This window comes from Myodes glareolus, chromosome 1, assembly GCF_982192425.1.
Source record: "Myodes glareolus chromosome 1, mMyoGla1.1, whole genome shotgun sequence".
NCBI lineage: Eukaryota > Metazoa > Chordata > Mammalia > Rodentia > Cricetidae > Myodes > Myodes glareolus.
Genome location: NC_142026.1, coordinates 10,726,832 through 10,748,999, shown reverse-complemented (window position 1 = coordinate 10,748,999; position 22,168 = coordinate 10,726,832). Strand labels below are relative to the sequence as shown.

Genomic DNA, 22,168 nt, shown 5'->3' with positions numbered 1-22,168 from the left:
GAAGCTTAGGTAACAATCATGATTCATTTGAAAATCGGCCATTCTCCCTTCTATTCTCCCTAGAATCAAAAATCATACCTTGCAATTACCAAGTAGAGTTGCTTTGATTTTACTTATTCCATAGTGAATGATTTACCTGTGTTGCTTATCACTTGCCTGTACAACAGAATACACAGTAAGCTACTAAAATTGAAGGTGATCCCAGTTACATCTTCAGCTACTTTTTGCAACCCTTTGTCTGACAACTGTGTTTCTGGATGCTACCCTCATCATATAGTTTCTCCCATATCTTAGTTGGAAGTCTGTCTTTAACTGATTAATCCTCAATCTTGGCTAATTAATTAGGGAAAGTAGTATGTGACCTGAAGAAATCTACATCAGAGCATGTCAATGATACGAACAATATGAATCTTAATCTCTAGTGACCCGTGAAGCTATGAAAAAGAAAGATTATTTGCATATATGAGTCTGTTAATTATATACCTTACTTTTCTATGACAAATAAATATTTGCAATAATAGGCTTATAAGGACTTAGCATTCATTCACCCTAGACCTTTACATAATTGTCTATATTCAAATCCTACTACTACAAAGTAAAATAAGACAATTTTATAAAATATGAAAATTTCAGTTTTGAGAAATTATCTGACCTTTCCCTGATCTTATCAGTCTATTTTGTCTGTTTACTACCACACTACAGTGGCTTAAAATCACAGCTCTGAAATTCTCGACAAGATTTCTCAGAAATAGCAGTCTATAAATCATATTACTTCGCCTGTCTTAAGAACATACAATGTTAAGGATTGTCCAAAGCAAGATTCATTATAGCTTTAAATGCCTGGTCACCATTAAGTCTTTATCCAGCCACCTATGATTTAAACTTACTTCTATAACACGGCGTCCATAGTCCATAAAGCCTGCTAACTCCTTGCCCACAGGGAAATTACTTTCAATGTGTCTTCTGTTCCTTTTCACTGAATCCCATGATTCTGTCATAGAGTTACCTTGGTGTCACCTTGGTGAGCAGCCAACCTCATGATTTCAAATGCCTATTTAGTTTTAAGCTTTCAACTGCAAAGTAGAAATGTTTATCTTTATTCCATAGAATCTAATTATATCCCAAGCTCCATAATGCTGCCCTTTGAGTTGGAACACATTCTGCTGACCCATCATAGACAGGGTATGAGGGCTGAGTTGTTTTCCTTGTAGTGATAAAGGATTTGTGCTGATCCTCTTGCATTCTTTTTTATTCCTAGCTCCTATTTTGAAAACGCACATATTTTCAATTCTGGCTAGCCCAGGCAAAGGAGATCATTTGTGACTGGGGAACAAAGCAAAGCTAACTATGAAATTCATGATTTTAGACAATTTTGTGACCAGAAGAGGAAGTAGGGGCAACTGAAGAAAAAAGTCCATTACATCTGTGGTCAAAACATATCTGAGGAAGAGATGGGATCACTGAAAAGGGAGGAATTTCATTTCTGAGAAAATGTAATATAGAAACATTTTTACATTTGATGATATTGCCAGTCATCATACTAACTCATAATTTAGAGAGTAGACATTAAGAAATATATAAAGCTATTCAGATGTTTAATTTTCTTTTCATTGTTTATGAAGCTTTAAAATATATCTAGATTTTTATCAATTTCAATCTATTTGTTCCCTATCTTGAAAAACAACTGGTTTATAGCTATATTCACACACCATCAAAAAATATAATTGAGGTCAGTCCAGAAACTAGCATTTAGAAAATATAACAATAATTTCTTGTGTTGTTTTTATTAATTCACTTTTTTTATTTTTTTATAGATGCCAATTAAATGGATGGCTCTCGAATGTATACATTATAGGAAATTCACCCATCAAAGTGATGTTTGGAGCTATGGTAAATAAATCTTTATAATTTTGGTCTTCTAAAGAAAAATATGTTTACATACATGCATACATATTTATATACAAAATATATAAAGTCATATTTTGGCTTTATTGGAAGCACTTACAAATAAGCTTGACTTCCTAAAGGAATTAACACTTTGGTATATACTTTAAAATCCTAAATACTCCAAATCACAACTTTATCTATCTTTTCATGATTTTTTTTCTGTTCTTCTAAATGTAAGTTTTCTCCTATAAACTCTGGTTTAATACAATTTATCTGATAAATCTACTTATTTTTATACAAACACAAACACTGGGAAATGTTATAAATGATTACTTAGAATCTCATGGCCTTAATTTTCAACAACTCTTTGGTCATATGTAGTGAATAGGAATGACGGGCTGCTTTTCGTCCTGCCTGGCTCCCAGCCGCCAGGCTCGTGGCTAGCTTTACCCGAAACAATTACATGGAAACTGTATTCCTTTAAACACTGCCTAGCCCATTAGCTCTAGCCTCTTACTGACTAACTCTCACATCTTGATTAACACATATCTAATAATCTATATGCCGCCACATGGTCATGGCTTACCGGGAAAGATTCAGCATGTCTGACCTGGCAGCTTCATGGCGGCGGCTCTCCTGACCCTACTTTCTTCCTCCCAGAATTCAGTTCTGTCTTCCCCGCCTACCTATGTTCTGACCTATCAGGCCAGGCAGTTTTCTTTATTAATTAGCCAATGAAAGCAACAGATAGATAGAAGACTCTCCTACATCAGTCATATAACTCTGAAAGTTATCAGTGTTAAAGGGTAAAGCAAAACAAAACCATAGTTTTGTCTGTCTGTCTGTCTTTTGGCTTAAGGGACACATGTTACATGGTAGAAAGCAATAGTGGTTCTATTACTGTGGCAACCATGGGTGGCTAATAGACACAATAACGTGATTGTGAAGGTAGTGAAGAGAGAGTACTGCATATTGTAGATCTGATTTTCACTTACAAACTACTTTTGGAATGACAGTAAGGTTAAATGAATGGTGGGAAAGAGAGAGGTTAATATTTGTGATTAGAACACTTTCTCATTTCTTGAACTCAGTTCAAGAGCTAGTTAGAAATTTGTTGTTATAACTTTGTCCACATACAACTTAGCTAGAAAGGATCAATGCTTTGTCTAAATTTAAGTATACCACATAAAACTAGCATTAATTGGTAATAAAAGTGTAATGCCTCTAAGTCTGTAAGATGGCTCCCAAGGTAAAGGAGCTTATTGACAAGGCTTAAGGCGTGCGTTCCTTCCCCAGAACCCACACAGTGGAAGAAGAACACCAAGTATTTCAAGATGTCCTTGGGTTTCCATCATATCCTGTGGCATGTGCAGAGCCCCACAATTACACACACACACACACACACACACACACACACACACGCATGCACACATGCACACACACATGCACATATACACTAAATAAATTTATGTAATAGAAGAAAAAAAGGAAAACAATAAAAGCCCTGGTGTGATAGTGTTAATTTTCAACTTGATAGTGTCTGGAATCATCTGGGAAATTTGCTATAGGCATCATTCTCACTGTAGTATATCACATTGAACACATAAATTGAGACAGGAAGACCTATGAACTGTGGGTAGAATCATTCTTTAGGCAAGAGATCCTATGCTATATAAAGTGGACAAAGTGAACTGAGTTAATATACGTGCATTCATACCTCCTTGTTTCCAGATTGTGCATGCGACCTGACAACTGCTTCAGGCTTCTGCTGTGTTGATATTTTCACACTGTAAATTATTCTCTGAACTGTGGGCCAAAATAACTCCCCTCTCCAAAAGTTTCTTTAGTCAGAGCATTTTATGACAGAAGCAGGAAACAAAACAAGACAGCAGTTGGTACCAAGAAATGGGGCTTTTGCTTGTAATAAAACCTGACCTCATGGGTCTTGGGCCTTTGGAACTGCTTTTGTTTGTTTGTTTGTTTGTTTTCTTTTGTTGTTTATGGGAGGAGTGTGGAAAAGTTTGGAAGTCTGGGCTATAAAGGTTCTTGAATGGCCAAGAAGAGATTGATGGGCCATTCTGGAGGAGTCTGGAAGTCAGCAATGATGAGAAAACCATAGATGATTGAAGTCTGCAGCAAGGCTGTTGTGGAAGGGGCAGCTAATGGAAGAGAAGCCCTTTGTGTGTATTTATTCTGCCTGTTTTCAGAGAAGTTGAGTGAAGTGGAATTGAGAGATGACTGACTGCTGTATTTGGCAGAGGAAATTTTAGGACAGAGGAACCTTCAGGATGCTACTGTGATTGTCACTGGGTACCACCAACGAAGACACATGCATTAGGATAATGAAAGGGGTGTGCTGAGAGCAAAACTTCAATCACCAGAGATTCCAACATGAAAGGATCCAAATTTTCTTTAAGGAAGAAAGCCCAAACTGGAGGTTTTCCCTGTTCCTCGAAAACACCTGCCTAGGGAAGTTTCCCCGGGGTCAGCACATAGAAATGAATGAAGCTGTGGTCCAGTGGGGTCCAAGTTTGGAAGTGTCATCTATGTGGTGTGGTTTAAAGGCCTGAAAGAGACAAAATTGAGGAGGTCATGGAGAACAGTCAAGACAGAATTAGGTCCAGGGAGGCCATTGTGTGAAGCCATGAAGGAGAAATCACAACCGCTCTGGAGACTGGCTTATCCAAGATGCCAGGACCATGGGACATGCATGAGTGTGGGGTGCCGACATGGAAAGGAACCAGCTCAGAAAATAACATGTGTTTGCTGAAGTTAGGAGAACTGAAACTGTGAGAGGCGGTGTTACCCAAGCCTGTGAAACTTAGTTGATTACATTATCAGATCCAGATGCCACACATGGAGGGTCGGGATTCGGTGTTTGCCCTGTTTCTTCCATTCTAGATAGAACAGATTAACTCTGTGTCTGCATGTGCCATTATTATATGTTGGAAGTATACAACTTTTTTTTTTCTTTAAAAAAGAGCTCAAAATTTCACAGTTAAGAAACTTCGGACTTTTAAAGTTTTGGAATTGTTAAAGACTATTGGGACTTTATGGTTGAACTGAATGGATTTCATTTTATAAAATCATCAGGAGGATATAGGGACAAAGAGTGAAAAGTTATGGCTTAAAATTGGTGTGTTCAGATTGCACATTGATAAAGAGAGAAGTTGAGATGGTTTGTGTCAACTTAGCAGAACGTAGAATTGCTTGGGAGATGAACCTTTGGGCATGGCTATGGGAATCCTCATGTTTATATTATTTGAAGAACAACAACCGACCCATCCATTCCCTAGACAAGGTCTCTGCACTGTATGAAGTGGAGAGTGCAAGCTGAGCACCACTGCACATCCATGCATCCCCGTCTGTCTCCAGATTGTGGATGTGATGTAGCTTCCCCTGCTTCCAGCTCCTGCTGCCTCGACTTTCTTACCATAAGGGAAGGTACCTTAAACTGTGAGGTGAAGTAAACCCTCTTCCCCTTACATTGCTTGAATTAAATCATATTATCATACCACATTCCAATTCATAGACCCAGACTAAGTAATGAGGGCTCAAGGGGGAACACATAGATCTCTGTGGGAAGGGGAAATAAAGGAGATCCTGGTGGACTGGGAGCTGATGAGCATGGGAACTTGAGGGCTCAGGTTGGGGAATGGGCGGAGGTGGCGAGCACTGAGAGAGATGACAGAAAAGATAGTCTTTACAGTCTGTAGATCAGGTAGACGGCTGATGCAAGAGAAACTCCCTGGAGTCCACAAGGATGGCCCCAGCTAAGACTCCTGACAGCAGCTGATGCAAAGCCTAAACTGGCCATCTCCTGTAATCGAATTGGTAAATCTCCGGTTGTCATCAGAGACCCTTCTTTCAGTGACTGATGGAGGCAGATTCAGAGATCCCTGGCCAATTGGATTGGCCTGACGTCAACATTGGGCTGAGCTTGGGGACGCCTGCTGAGGAGAGGAGAGGAAGGATTCTAGGAAGAAGGGCCAGGAACATCACAGAAAACCCAAAGAAACAGCTAGCTTGGCTCATGGGATCTCACAGAGTATGAAGCAACAATCAGGGAACTTGAATGGAACTGACCTTGGTTCCCTCTATCTATCTATCTATCTATCTATCTATCTATCTATCTATCTATCTTTCTTTCTTTCTTTCTTTCTTTCTTTCTTTCTTTCTTTCATTTATCATCTATCTATCTATCTGTCTATCTATCTATCTATCTATCTATCTATCTATCTATCTATCTAACAGTTGAGTAACTTGATCTATTTGTGAGACTTCTGGCAATGGGAGCAGGGACTGTCCCTCATGCTTTGGCTGGCTCTTGATAACCTATTCTTACTGATGGATTGTCTTGCTCAGCCTGAACACAGGGGAGGTGTTGACCTTAAAGCATCTTGATATACCATGCTTTGCTGATATCCATGGGACCCTTTTTGAACAAAAACAGAGGAGGGGTAGATTGAGGGGGAGGTCAGAGGGTGGAAAGAGAATGAATGAAAAGAGGGTATGCTGCAGTCAGGATGTAAAAAAATATATTTAATATAAATATTTACTATATATATATAGTATATATAATCACATAACTGAAGGAAAAACTAAATTCAAAGTGATCATAAAATTTAAAAGCACAGTACAATTGATTTTTCATAAATTTGGCTTAGTTTTAGCTTTTTTCATCACTTCGTATAAATAAACATTTAATTCATTTACCAATTTTATATATATATAATGAGAGAGAGAGGCCTAAAACATCTCAACACAAAATTCCCATGTCTATGTCATAAGTGGTGTTAAATTTTCCAAGAAGGTCACACATAATCTAATTTGTGAGTAGAAAATATGTCTTTATGGTTAAGACAAATATTTAAACAAGCTTAGTTATTAAACAGTCAATAAAAAGCAATAATATCATGTTTATCATAGACTCATGTGTGGTACAGATTGTCATGCATGTTAGTGTATATACATAATAAATATTGCAGATGTAGATAAGTCTATGGTAGTGAGGATTTATATCACATAAATTTTTCATATTTTCTACTACATATTTATATATACATATGCCTTTTCCCCCTTTTGTACTTGTGTCTCACTAAATTTAAAGGTGACAATCTGCCTCTAGCAAATTGCTCATGACCTCAAATCAAACAAACAAACAAATGTCAAAAAGACATGCTTTATTACTACAATTTGTCTTTTAGAGAAAATCTTGTAAGTCTAGCTATCATAATTTTATTCACAATGAGTTCAAAATTCTGCAGGCTGTCGAATGAACATTAACAAATAGATGCATAGTGCTGTTTGGAGTCACAGCCTCAGTCTCAGAATATTTTCATCAGATATCTCAAGATTATTATGATATGCTATAGCTGATTGCAAGAGGCATAAGTGGCAGAGAATGTACATATCCACGTTTATAATATCTTTCTGATGAAAATTATCACTCGCTGCCTTTTTATATGCACAGAATATGCATCAGTTGTGATATGTCTTAAAGGTGATCAAATTGCAATGTAAGTTTTTATGTTTCTCATATAGTCTGTCTGAAATTTCTCTATATACTAAAGTCAGTCACTTTAACATTCACGGTGCCACCACTCCAGAAAGATTTAACTACATTACTAGAAGCAAGGATTTGAACATATTAGTCTTTGGTTTTGTACTTACTAACATTATATTTCATAATATTTTTATTGTTTTGCCCTGTAATGATTTTTAAATTTTGCTTATTTTGGAAAATCTGATAGAGATTTAAAAATACCTGCGCTGTCCTTTGCAACAGCAAGCATGGGCTCAAAAAAATGTTTCCGTCGTGCATGTGCCCTGTGTGCTAAGAATGTATGTTTGTATGTATGTATATAAATGTGTGTATATAATACCGTGGTCGATTTGCTTAAAAAGAGTGATCACCATTTTGATAGCTATCCATTGAAGTGTAAACAATGGCTTTCTTGAGCAACTAGATATTTACATAAAAAATAAGGATTTAGGAAAAGTTGATCTGCTGAAGTGTGTCACTAGTTGTACATGTATGTGACAATGAAAAATTAGAGAATAAAAATATTAAGAGAATAATCCAATTAGTGTTAATTATTCTATTCTGCAAGGTAGTTTGAAGTATATATATATATATGTATATGTGTATGTATATATATGTGTGTGTGTACCTATATATATAGAGAGAGATATAGTTTTCAGGCAATGGTGACTGGCATATACCAGCTTAAATAAATAATCATCACAGAGATATTCAGAACATATAACCCCAATTAACAGATTTTAAACTAAAATAAATCTCTATATGCTCAATCATGACTCATATTGTAACACTACCATGCTTACATAGCTGTTTCTCTTTGAACTATATTCTGGCCTATGGATAAGACTCAGTAATAGAGAATCTATCTATTATAGTAAAGAAGTAATCTTTAAAATATAGATGCTTTTGTTCTTTTTTAAATTTATTTTATTTTTCAGTGATTTTTGTTGAGCTTTACATTTTCTATTTTTGTTCTTAGTGTTGCCTGTTATTTTATTTTCTCTGTCAGTGGTTCAAAAATATCATATCATTAGATTAAAGTAAGCTGTCCATATTTCTTCATTCCTTCATTTCTCATTTCTGTGGATATCCATTCCTATGTATTCTATCTTCCATATGGATTGGTCCTCATGAAGACTCCTGTATGTGCTAACTAAATTTTATTCCACTTATTTTTATTTTGTGTGTTACCAGAGAAGTGAGGCACAGGCTTTGCAGTAACAACAGACACCTGCAATGTTCTGCAGCTGCCAGTTCAGCCTTTGACAGCTTTTCCCACCAAAAGACTCGCTTAAAAAATTTATCCACGTCAGGCTTTTCCTGAAATCATATTTATTTTGTATTGAGCACATGCATACAGTAAAGGAATTGTTTCCTGGATTTCAGTATATTTGAAACAATTTTCATCAGTAAGCATTAGCATTACCTGTAGGTACAAATCGGGAGCTTGTTTTAATTTCTGGTATCTGTTCTAAAGTTTTCCTGCTATGCATTAACAATTCCAAAACAACAGTAAGAAAATTCTTACTGTGAATCGCCCCTGCAGGGTTTTGCATTGCAATTGTTGATGTGAATGAAACAATGTGAAGTTTTCCTTGAGTTTCTAACGTTTGCTTTTTAAAGAGTAATTTTATATGCATTCATTCAAAATTGTAACAGTAATTTGCTTATATATGAATTTTCTTTCCAATTAGGTGTCACAATATGGGAACTGATGACGTTTGGAGGAAAACCCTATGATGGAATTCCAACCCGAGAAATCCCAGATTTATTAGAGAAAGGAGAGCGTTTGCCTCAACCACCCATCTGCACAATTGACGTTTACATGGTCATGGTCAAATGTAAGACTGGAAAATAATGTTACCACTTGCATCAGCATTCTTAGTCAAATAACAGTTTAGATTGTTTTACCTGCAAAACGTTTCTTTGCTTTGAAAAACATTGGAGCAAGAATATTTATGAATGCAGAAGATACATACAAGTTTGTTGTGATTATTATTATGAAATAATAGCATGCTTCCAAGCTACAAAGTAAAAATTATGCATGTCTTACTCTTCTAATTCTTATAATTTCCATGCCCATCAAAGATTTTCATAAAGAGAGATCTTTATTCATAAGAAAGTTAGTAATAATATTAACGTTAATCTTTATGGGAACATATCTAAACATCAGTGATAGTCTAAAACTGAATTAATTGGCTATAGGTTTAATCAAATGTAAATTAGCAGAGCAGGTTGAGAATCAGAAAATACAGATCTGCATTGAAGTAAAGATTACAATGCTTACTTTTTCAATTTCATCATTTGTTTACGTCAAGTGTTCTTCCTTCCCTTTCCACTTTTATACCCCAGACACATATGTATTATAAATGTGTTCTGGAAGCCTAGATCCTTCATTTTAATAGAATTAAATAAGTCTCTGGGGTTTCTGACTTAATTTAAGTGAGATTAACAGGCAGCCGTTTCTCTCGCATAATCTTTGGTTTTCCAGTTTTGATTTACATAAGGTTAAAGAAAGACACAGAATGGTGAAGGTGAATAAGCATTTTATTAATAAGAGACTCAGAGACTCTGGGCCCAGGTCCTCTCATATTTATATTCATGACATGTGTGATCTGTTCTGACAGGAAGGGAAGAAGTAAAAACTCCCCCTTGCAGTGCAGGTCAGCATGCCCTTTTCTCTAAGCGGAGACCTATTTACTCAATATTTAGTTGGAGAGAAACAAATATCTCACTGTGAAGTTAACCTTTCTTGGCTCCAGTAGCTTTGTCATTAGCATCTTGGCATTAACAAGCGTTCTTGGAAATGAATACCCATAAGATGTAGAGTGTTTGAGCTTAGGAGAGACGACACAAAGGATGCATAATATGGTACCCAAAGTTAACTCTTTAGACATAGCACCAAAGAAGAAGAAGAAGAAGAGGAAGAGGAAGAGGAAGAGGAAGAAGGAGAAGGAGAAGGAGAAGGAGAAGGAGAAGGAGAAAGAGAAAGAGAAAGAGAAAGAAAAAGAAAAAGAAAAAGAAAAATTCCTAGCTGTATTAGGTCAGGCCTTGTTTACTTTATATCCTGAAGAGAGCTAAAAAGCATTCAGATCTTGTATGGGAACTTGAAACCATGACCAGCATCACATGTGATTTGAATACTGCAATGTGATGATGAAAAGACAGGCAAAGATTTTGCCTTATTAGGCAAAGCATATTGAGAGTTTTTACCTTTTGTTTTTCCCTTTCCCCTGGAGACTGTATGCTTTAGAAAGGGATCATTTGCCAAAGCAACCAAGGAAAGCTTGGTGCTGTTATTCTTGTCAACACCTCAGCTAAACAGAGTATAGGTGGCTAAGGTCCGCTGACCTAAACTCCCAGATAAAGATTACTACCTACCTTGAAAACTAGTATTTTTATGTTGGAAAAGTCAATAATAAGATCAGCTGATGAGCGTTGCTGAACACACATCACAAAGCATTCTGCATTTTTCCTTCTAGCCAGGAATAAACTGTCAAAAAGCAGTTGCTTTCAGTTCCCCCTTTTAACCTTTTGTGCCACAGGACTATATAATGACAACCAAATATTTTACACCATGATTCTTGATATAAAACTTCACGTTCTATCTCAATTATCTTGTCTATAACCACCAAGAAGGTTTTAAAAACATTATCGCCACACTCCAAAATAAAAACAACAGAATCTAAGGTTCTAAAATTTTCCATAGTTAGATCTATTTTCTAAGTTCTTGAGATTTATTTTCAAGGACAAAATTAAATTTGTAAAGGATCAACAAAATAAAAATTAGGGGTCTCATAGAAAAGGTCCAATAGTTAAAAGTTTGTGTTGCTCTTGTACATGACCCAAGTTTGGATTTCAGCACCTCAGTCAAGCAACTCACAACTGCCTGTAACTCCAGCTCAGGTTGAGCAATGCCTGGCATGCATGTGCACATGCCAGGTTGATTGGTACCCTTTCCTGATGTCCATGAGTTCTTCCGCTCATGTGTACATGCCTAGACACAGAGACATAATTAAAATTAGACTAAATTTTTTAAAAATTTTCCTTTATTTTAATATAATATTGCAGTCCCCAATGACAATTTACTAAGTCACAGTCTTACATGATTATTTTGCTTCTCTCACTGATTTTCTTTCATAGAACTTTTTGCACATTATTATTAACACAATACCTTTTGCATTTTGTCTGTATTTCCTAAAGTTTCAACATCACATTCTCCAAGCATGGATACACTAATACCTTCCTCTGCATCGATTGGCAGGTTGGATGATCGATGCCGACAGCAGGCCAAAATTCAAGGAACTGGCTGCTGAGTTTTCCAGGATGGCTAGAGATCCTCAAAGATACCTAGTTATTCAGGTTAGTCATTGTGACTTTGGTGGGACTATCCAATAATCAAATGTCTATGTGAGACAGCCTAGGAAATGGTGGGTCTAAACTTGGCTCTATCAACTTGTATTGTCAAAAGTATTGTCAAAAAGACAGATACTACATGTTCTTTCTCATATGCATATCCTACGTGTGTGTGCGCGTGTGTGTGTGCGTGTGCGTTTGTGTGTGCATTTGTGTGTGTGTGCGTGCGTTTGTGTGTGCGTGCGTGTGTGTGCGCGTGCGTGTGGCGTGTGTGCGTGTGTGTGTGTGTGTGTGTGTGTGTGTGGTATGTGTGTGGTATAGCTCACTAAACTAGAAAAGAAGCACGAGAAAGGAAAAAAGGGTCTTAAGGGAAAGGTAACTGGGCACAAGAAGGTAACAGAATACATATGCTATAGAAGTAGAAAGACTACTAGGAAACGGAAGGACATGAACATCCATGCGAGAGGGTTGCAAGAAGACGATAAACAAAGCCAAGTATAAATGTAAATGCCATGACAAGGTCATAACAAAACCTTACTTTGTAGGTTAATTTTAGAAGTAAATATTGATTGTTTTATTGGGGGTGTACAGTATTCAAGCAATAACTGAATTCAAATGAATTGGTACTTATTTAAGTTAAAGAACATACCAAGAGAAAGTTTCCATTCGACATTGGAATCAAATAGATTGGATCACTTAATTGATGTAATAATTTGTCATTATGTTTACCTAAAGACTAAAAAGCTGTACCTCAAATATTCTCAATTACCTTTCTTCACTGAAAAGGACCTTTACCTTCAAGTAACATGAAGACAAAAGCCAGAATTTAGAAGATGGTAATTTTCAGTCGTTTTCCCCACAAAATAACTTTCACAAACTGAAATTGTTTACCTTAATATTACAAATATTTGGAAAAGCTGAAAATATCCAAGAAATGACAAGTTGAACAAAATTTAGAAGGTGTTTTGTACCGCTTCCAAAGTCATACATTGTCTGTGTTAATGTACTATGATTTTTGAATGCTATTACTTTGACAATGATGCCCTTATACCAAAAGATAAACCACGGGCATCTGTGTCCTGACTTCGTAGCATCAATGCAGCCATATTAAATAAAAACTGGTGTCAGTTGTCTCCTACTGTCTTTTCTCAACCCATACACCTCCTCAACAGTGAGATGTTACTCTCAGATCTGAAGTGGATTTTGCCACCCTTGAAATACACACATCACCTGCCCTAGTTTATTCTTGTTATTGTTGCATTTATTACATTCTTCTTATATTCCATTCTATACCTTTTGATATCTAACAACTGTATGTGATTTTTTTCTAGTTGGTAGTTAAGCTAAAGATGATTTATAATGAGCACAGGGATTCTCTTGCTGTTCATTTTTCTATTATATAAAATTACTATTGAAACTACATGTTATGAAGGAAAGAATAATGATTTGTGCATTTCTTATGGGCAATCTTTCAGGGCGATGATCGCATGAAGCTTCCCAGTCCAAATGACAGCAAATTCTTCCAGAATCTCTTGGATGAAGAAGATTTGGAAGACATGATGGATGCTGAGGAATACTTGGTACCCCAGGCTTTCAACATCCCTCCTCCCATCTACACATCCAGAGCAAGAATTGACTCCAATAGGGTAAGAAGTAATTAGACACAAGTACCATGCTATTTCTGAGAAATAAATGCATATACACTGTGAGCATACAAATTTCCAAATAACCATAGAGCTAACTATTGCAAAGTCTATATTAAAAACACACTGTATCCTCAAACAACATGTCAAACTCAATACAGATACAGTTAACTTTCGAAGTTAAGCATGAACAATACAATATGTGCCTTGAGATATCATCATTTCAAAAGAAACCATCTTATCCATCTTAAATTAAACAAATTTTAATTGCTAAGAACCAAACTAATAAAATTTCCCACAGGAACAAAAATTCTTACCAATTTGGCATTTACTGTTCTTTGTTTAAAACATTACAGTATGCCATATTGCTCAATACTAGTACAACTGTTTTCACTCATTGAAGAAACATTCACTTTTCTGACAAGTAAAATACAAGCACAGAGATGTGTGTGACCTTTAACCCATAATGGATCATATTTAGATGCCCAGTGAATCTTTACAAAGGCATTGACAGGTTTTAATAGACACTTCTGAGAACTTACATTTCATATATTAAATTCAGTATTCATGGATCCCCGTTTTTCAATAAATGTGGGGACTGGAGAGATGGCACTTACGAGTATGTACTGATTTTTGCATAAGAGTTCAGATTCCAGAATCAGGTTGGTGAAAACTTCAGCTTTCAGGGATCCAGCTCTCTTCTGGTCTCTGAGGGCAGCTGCATTTATGTGCAAACATACATCCATTTTAAATAAAATAAATCTTATTTAAATATTTTTAATTTAAAAATGACTTTATATCCACCCAAAATATGAATGCCTCTGTATGTGAGATGTTATCACACATTAGAGATTCCAGGGATTTCTACATAACTTACGATTTCAGAAAATATCCAAGGCGTCCTGATAGCATGGAAATGAAATCAGCCTAGATGCTCATCATAAGATGAATGGGTAATGAAAGCATTGTACATATTTAAAAAATGGAATATTATTCAGCTGTAAAGAAAAATAAAATCACTAAATCTTCAGGAAAATTATGCACTTGAAAATTACAATATTAAAATAAGTAATCAAGGTCGAAAAGAAGAAACAAAGAAAATAAGAAAAACATGTATGGTTTTCTTTTCCATAAGAATTCTGGTCTACAGTGTACACATGAATGTTTTAAAGACATGTAAACATGGGTATAGGATAGAATTTAGACAGGAAATCAAGAGGATAATAATATAATAATAATAATAATAACGAGGAAGGACAAGATATTGTTAAAAGGAGTATGACATTAATGAGCAAGAACATTATTTCTTTTTTCTAGCTTTAACTCCCTCATAGTTTTCTTCTTTTTATAATGGATAAGTGAATCCAACTTTCTGGGTATTAAAGCAGCAAGAATCCTAAATACATAAATGGATAAATTAAAAAAATTGATCACAAAAGTGTAAAACCTTAAAAGAAGCAGTAATGCTTCAGAATGACCATCCTAACTATATAGCTGATTGAAATGTCTGGAGTCTGGAATGTGCCTAGTGTATGAGCAGGTTCCTTAGACCAGTTGCATGGTGATTTTGCTTGTGAGTTAATTAGAAGTACATACTTTTATTAATTTTTTTAATGTCTCTGGGTTAATGGAAGAGCCACACAGTCATAGAACCAGCATGGAGCTTGACAAGTGCTGCAGTATATTATTTCCTGACCATTAGTGGGTGTGGAGAGACATTGATTTTAAGTCTCCACTCTGTATGTTCCACTTATAAGGTAGAAATATGATTCTTGGTTGTTTATTAGGTAATAACTTTCCCCCTTCGTATCTCCATCTCAAAACACTGTCTCTCTAAGTAAACAATATGTCCTATGTGTCTTGGTCACAAGCTTAAGAGAAATTTCAAATTTCAAATTCCCTGTCATTCTCTAAAATGGAAGTAACTTTATGTCAGGCTGACAGCAATAATGAATTCTTACTATTCAACACATGTATGTTAACAATAACACAATGATGTTATTTTGTTATTATCAAGTCTTACAAACAAGAAATCAGTCACCACAAAGTGAAGTCATTACAATGGTGTCCAATGCCTAGCTAGCAGATCTGAGTTCTTAGATAGGTCTTTTGTCTCTCCTACAATGTGCCTTGTATTTAAATATACAAGTTTATTTCCACGATAATCTCATTGTTCTTGGCATCAACATCAGTGTCTGGGACTTGTCAGTAAATTTCTCTAGTATTTGCCCCATAAAATGCAACTCATCTGTTTACATTTCTTTAAACTTCTTCCATTCGAAAGACAATACATAAAGGCAAGGCAAAGCCAGTCTTGTAAGCACACCTATAATGTCAACACTGGGGAGGCAGAGGCAGGAGGATTTTGTAAATTCAGTGCCAATACTTGTTTGTAGTGATTCCAATCCCTGTCTGAATAAATAGTGAGATCTTGTCTCAAAAACTAAACAAAGGAAAAACAAATAACAAAAAGAAAGAAGAAGGGAGTGGTAAGGACAGACAGAAGAAGCAAACATTGAGACCTCAGTTTACTTTTCTATGAAAAACTTTTTTTTCCCAAAGTTTATTAAAATATAAAAGTTTCCATTTTCGCCCCTCCTCCCAACACCCTCCCACTCCCCCCACTCCCTCTCCTCTTCCCTCTCCATCCCTAAGAGCAGTCAGGGTTTCCTGCCCTGTGGGTAGTTCAAGTTCCTCCCCGCTCCCTCCAGGACCGGGAAGGTGAGTATCTAATCAGACTGGATCCCCCAAAATCCAGAATATACAGAGGAAACAAGTCCCAGAGTCATTGTCAATGGCTTTTTAGAAAGACTTCGGGCCAGCCACATTCTATGAAAAACTTTTAATCCCAACCCAAACTGAAGATTTTTTATGGCCCCATAATGTAATATTTAAAATATTCAATCCATAGCCCAGGCAAGGTTGGGCACATCTTTAATCCCAGCACTCAGTGGGTAGAGGCAGGCAGAGCTCTGAGTTCCAGGCCAGCCTGGTCCACAGAGCAAATTCCAGGATAGCCAAGGCTACACATAGAAACCCCGTCTTGAAAACCTAAATAAATATGCAAATAAACAATAAGTTTAAGTTCATAGAGAGATGTGAAGCTCACTCTTTTTAGGAGGTAGGAAAGTTGGTAGGTATAAGAGGGGCCACTTTCCCTGCCCTCTCTATAGAGCAAACAGGATCAAGTTTCACAATTGTATTTATTGTTCTAAAAGGCAAGTTCATCACTATTCATTTCAATAATTTTTTTCAGAAAAGAGTTTTATTTCTTGAACTGAAATGCTATCAAGACATCAAGACCAAGGCTAGGTTCTTTTTCTTTTCATAAGAATTCTGAAATTCCACCTTTTGGTTCACTCTAATTTATAATACGTTATGCAAGGAATTCTTAATGACAGTTTGAGCTGGCTAAACAGAACTGGACACAGTAGAAATCGCGTGGGGGAAGCCTTGGCCTTTACTCTTTTCTCTTCCGCATTTTAATTTGCTAACTGCAAATTCCTATTTACCTTTCCAGGGTCTGGAAAAAGAATTGTCCTTAATACCACTTATTTGGGAGTATTAAATAAAACACATTTCTAAAAATTGCATGTGTGTGTATGTATGTGAGTGTGTGTGTATGTGTGTGCACATATGTTCCATGTTGCACATGTGAGAATTCAAGAATAACCTCAGGTGACTTTTTACTGTCTGTTTTATTTCAAACAAAATCCTTCATCCACTAATGTGTAAGCAAAGCTAGTGGGCCTGTGATCCTCCTGTCTCCTGCTCAGATCCTAGGAGTTCTAGGATTATAAGCATGTGCCAGTGCACCTGGACTTCTCACTCTAGGAGTGCGAGGATTAGCAGCATGTCCTAGTGCACCTGGCTTTAGGTGCTGTGATCCCACCTCAGACACTCATGCTTTCGTAGTAAGTATTTTTCCCAGTGAGCAACATCCTCAGATCATATAAATGTCTTGTCATTTATATTGGTCTAATTATAAATCTCTGGCATTTTATAACTCTTATTTCAACTTATAACATATATAAATATTCTTTCCATCCTTATCTACAATGCTTAGTTACATTATTTCACAGTTACTTTAAGTTTAGTTTCTGTGGTCAAGTTACAATTATAATAAGGGACTTTGTTAAAGCAAATAATGTTGGAATATCTATAAATATGTTTGATAAGCCTTTAGTATCAAGCAAATAGTCAGCTTTTAAATGAAAATGCTTTTTCCTAGATAGATATTACAGTAATGTTTTGGCTCTCTCTAGAATTGCTTTCTCATTTTTAAATTAAAATAACTGTACCCATCTATATGACTGATAGACAATTAAGAATTACATTTTCTCTAGTAACTGACAAATAAACATTAATATCCTTTAGAATAACATAATTTCTGTTTGTTTCTTTTTTATTTCTCAGCAGCATAAATACTATATATTAGGAATAATTCCTAAGAATGAGCCTCTCCACCGACGCAAATAATCCCAATCAGACCAAATTAATAGATATCCAGGTTTAATTGGCTGTCTGCTGTTGGAGGAGAGAGCTGCTTGTTGGTTCCCGGCTGCTCAGCCCTGAAAAAAATCACACAGAAACCATATTATTTAAATCACTGCTTGGACCATTAGCTCTAGTTTCTTATTGGCTAACTCTTACATTATTAATTTAGCCCGTCTCTATTAATCTGTATATCACCATGTGGCTGTGGCTTACTGGCTAAAGTTTCAAATGTCTCAGGTGGGGCTGCATGACATCTCTCTGACTCCACCCTGCTTCCTCCCAGCATTCAGCCTAGCTTTTCCTGCTTACCCAAGTTCTGCCTTACTGTAGGTCCAAAGCAGTTTCTTTCCTTATTAATGGTAATCACAGACCACTGCATATGCTCCCTTTGCAGTTTCCTGATTCATCTATAAGAGAGCTTCCATCAACAAACAGGGTGAGCTGGGGATCTGTAAGTGGCTAGTCTAGGAGACCCTGCTGAGGTGAGGTTAAAGCCTCTATAGCCTCAGGAAAAAGTGAAAGGAGGTGCCAGAGGGGAGGGAGCAGGAAGGAGAGTTGTAGGGTTTAGGGTGAGACTGGAAGCCAAAGTAATTTGGGGGTTTTCTAGGAACAGTAAGTGAAAAACCTGGACTCCTGAAGGCTCCAGGAGAGAGAGAGAGAGAGAGAGAGAGAGAGAGAGAGAGAGAGAGAGAGAGAGAGAGAGAGTCTCAGAAGGTCTGAGAGGCAGTGGGTGGAATATACCATGATAGCCCTGGACAAGGTGATCTTGAGAACCTTCCAAGTGAGTTCAGCTGCTGCTGCCAGGGCTCTCAGGCATGGTTGCCATCCACAGAAGGTGGGGTCTAGCTCTTTGGATAAAAAGGCAACAGCCCGATTCACAGGCCCAGCCTGTTGGGTTAGAACTCCTGTGGCCACTCCTGACCTCTCATCTGTATAGAGATGGTAAGGTCTTATGGGGTCTGGAAGAGCAAGAGCAGGGGCTGATAGAAGGGCATCCCGCAGTAGAGAGAAGTGGCGGTGGACGATGGCTGGGTGGGTGAGAGGCCCCGTGGGGGTCCCCCTGGCTGCCTGGTACAGGGGCTTGGCTGTAATGGCAAAATTAGGGATCCAGTGGTGGAAGAACCCTAGTAGGCCCAAAAATGAGAAGATCTGAGGCCCTGTGGTTGGGGGCTGTAAATCCCGCAGGGCCTGGACCCTGTCAGAGGTGAGGGTCTTAGACCCCTTGCTAAGTTAAGCACCCAAAAATACCACTGTAGAAGAGCACAGCTGAGCCTTAGCTGGTGAGACTTGATATCCCAGGGATCTGAGGAAGTTCAGGAGTGCAGAGGTGACCTGTTGGGACAAAGACAATGTAGGACTGCAGAGAAGGAGATCAACATACTGGAGGGGGGTGCTAGGACCTGGGTCAAAGTGTGAGAGATCTCAAGCCAGAGTTTGGCCAAAGAAATGGGGGCTGTCCCGAAAACCCTGAGGGAGAACAGTCCATGTAAGCTGTCTGGAGGACCGGGAGTCAGGGTCCTCCCAGGTGAAGGCATGAGTCAGGTGTAAAGGGACAGTAAAGAAGGCATCTTTAGGTCCAGAACAGTAAAGTAGGAGGTGGTAGGAGGGACATTAGACAGGAGATTATATGGGTTGTTAACCAGTGGGTGAACTGGAATGACTGCCTCATTTATGAGGTAAGGTCTTGAACCCAGCGGGTTAGTACAAGAGGGCTTACACATAGGAAGGCTTGGAGCATTGCTACCTGTTGCAGCCTCATCTGTCAGGAGGACTCAACTGTTTTTGGGGGGGGGTGTAACATGAGGGGGCCGGCTTGTTGGGGTATCGGTTCCTGCCCAGTACCCCACAGTGGGCAAACCCCAAGGAAAATCACTCACAAGAGTCCATAACGTTATAAACTGATTGGCCCATTAGGTCAGGCTACTTATTAGCTCTTATAACTTATGTTACCCCATTATCCTTATCTACATTAGTGCATGGCTCAGTACCTTTTCCAGGGGGGCAGGTTACATCTTTCCTCTCCAGTGGTCTGGGCAGAACTGCAGAGGAACCTCCCTGCTTCCCAGAATTCCCCTGTTCTCATTGCATCACCTCTACTTCCTGTCTGGTTTTCCCGCCTATACTTCCTCCCTGGCCAATCAGCGTTTTATTAAAATATGATTGACAGAATACAGACAATTCTCCCACACCAGGGGGGCATTAAAAACTTTAAAGGCCATTTTTATCCATTTCTGTGTGGGGGTTTGGGGACCTTCCTCAGCCCTTTTTTAACTTTTTTCTAATATCTGGTGCTGACTGAGAAATAAAATGAACAGCCAGGACTGTGGCTCCTGCTGGGGAGGCTGGGTCCAGTCTAGTATATTGGACCATCATCTCTTGTAATTGGTTTAAAAAATTGGCTGGATTTTCATCTGCTAGCTGTGTGATCTCTTGAAGTTTTGTCAAAATTAAGCACTTTCTCTGAGATCATCTCCATACCCTAAAGGAGGCAGAGGACCATGATGTCACGCCTCTGTCAACTGTTCTGGCCAGGTTGATAATCCCAGTGTGTTTCTGTGGCTGGCACGGCCACTGCCCCCATAGGAACTGCACTGTCAACTAGGTGGGTCTGGTCTGCGTACTGTCTCGCTGCTGCCTGAATTCTACTCTGCTCTGCAGGAGTGGGAGTGGAAGCCTGGATGACTTAGAAGTTGGGCCAGGTTAGATCAGAGGCCTGGGAGAGATAGCGACACTCCTTAATATAAACAGAAGGATTAGCAGAGAAGAAACCCAACAGCTTTTCTTTCTGAGAGAGATAGAGAAGAGAGAAGGGAACATGGACTTTAATAATGCCATCAGCTCCCACCACCTCCTGAAAAGGGTAGAGAGGGGCAGGGTTATGGTGAGATCTGGTATGGGAGGAGATGGGAGAGGATTAGGAGCGGTTAGAGCAGTGTGTAGAGAGGGGGTCCAAGAAATAGGTTGAGGCAGGGAAGGAGAGGGAAGGAAGGTGTGTAGGGAGAAAGTTGACCTTGAACTTCCGGTTTGGCCAAGGAGGGTGTAAGTAGGGGTGGGTGAGGGGAGGAATGTGGAGAATGTTGTTCCACCTGAGGGGGTTGGGTAGTAAGGGTTGGAGTGTCTCTGACTGCATGGTCAAGGCAGAGCTTTCAGGGTTCCAATTCCCATACGTTTGGGAATCTGGAGGCGCTGTGACCCTAGCGACCAAAACCAGTGCTGTAAGACACTGGCTTCTGAGGGAGGAGCGAGAGCACAGTGCCCAGAAACCAAGGACATATGAGAGTTCTGTCTATTTATCCCCACAGCGGCAAAAATTTTCTAGGTCCCAGAGGATGGAAAACTCAGGAGTTCCCTCTGGTGGCCATTGTATCCCATTGTCAAGGTCGTATTGAGGCCAAATCTTAGTGTTTAGAGAATTTAGCCATTTGGGACAGATTGTATTGGACAATCCCAATTTATAAAGATTTTGTAGGAGGCAACCCAGGGGCGATAACGAATCTGGCTTCAAATTGCAAGAACCCATTTTAAAAGTCTATGCCCAATTATGGGGCTCAAGTCTGTCATAGAGCATTCACTGGGACAACTCTTGAGCCACAAAGAGGTTATGAAAATTGAATTGTAAATGTCTCTGGCCACGCAATTTTCACCTCAGTTAAGCCTGGCTTAGCCGCTTGGATGAAAGTTTCATGGCGCAATAGTGACTTCAAAAGAAAGTCCAAAAATGTACAAACAGACACAAATGGGTATCCTAACCCTACTAGCATAAAGCAAAAGAGGGGGGAACTCGCCGAGACAAAGCTGGTCTAGCCTGGAAGCTGATTTTAGTCTGGTGGAGAGCACGTGCGATAAGGACTGTTTTCCAACATGTGGCCTTGAGCCGGTGGAAAAAGCAGTCCTGTCCCCCCCCCCCCCCCACCCTCCCCTACCCCCCTACGCCTGCCCCGCGGACCTCCAGAATGTTAGGAATAATTCCTAAGAATGAGCCTCTCCACTGACCCAAAAAAATCCCAATCAGACAAAATCAGACCAAATTAAAAGATATCGAGGTTTAATTGGACGTCTGCACTCTTGGGTGGCCTGAGGTGTGGGGGGGTGTGGAAAGCCGACAGGACCATCAAAGAGAAAGAGGAAAGATCAGGCGTTTATTCTCTGGGAGGCAGTTTAAATAGCCTGCGGGGGTGGTCTTGACCTCTCTTGGGGAGGGGTCAAGGTTTGGTGGACTCAGGGGAGGGGACTTCCAAAG

General features: G+C 38.6%; 1 protein-coding gene across 4 annotated transcripts in view; it reads left to right on the top strand.

Moving 5' to 3' along the window:
• Nucleotides 1-22,168, top strand: part of Erbb4 (erb-b2 receptor tyrosine kinase 4) — a 1,041,831-nt gene that overhangs the window by 981,726 nt on the left and 37,937 nt on the right. For all 4 annotated transcript variants that reach the window (XM_085698741.2, XM_085698747.2, XM_085698750.2 and 1 more), the window contains exons 22-25: nucleotides 1,815-1,890; nucleotides 9,127-9,273; nucleotides 11,697-11,794; nucleotides 13,264-13,434. In XM_085698741.2, the coding sequence (XP_085554867.2) occupies nucleotides 1,815-1,890; nucleotides 9,127-9,273; nucleotides 11,697-11,794; nucleotides 13,264-13,434 (492 nt within the window). The remainder of the gene's footprint in view (nucleotides 1-1,814; nucleotides 1,891-9,126; nucleotides 9,274-11,696; nucleotides 11,795-13,263; nucleotides 13,435-22,168) is intronic.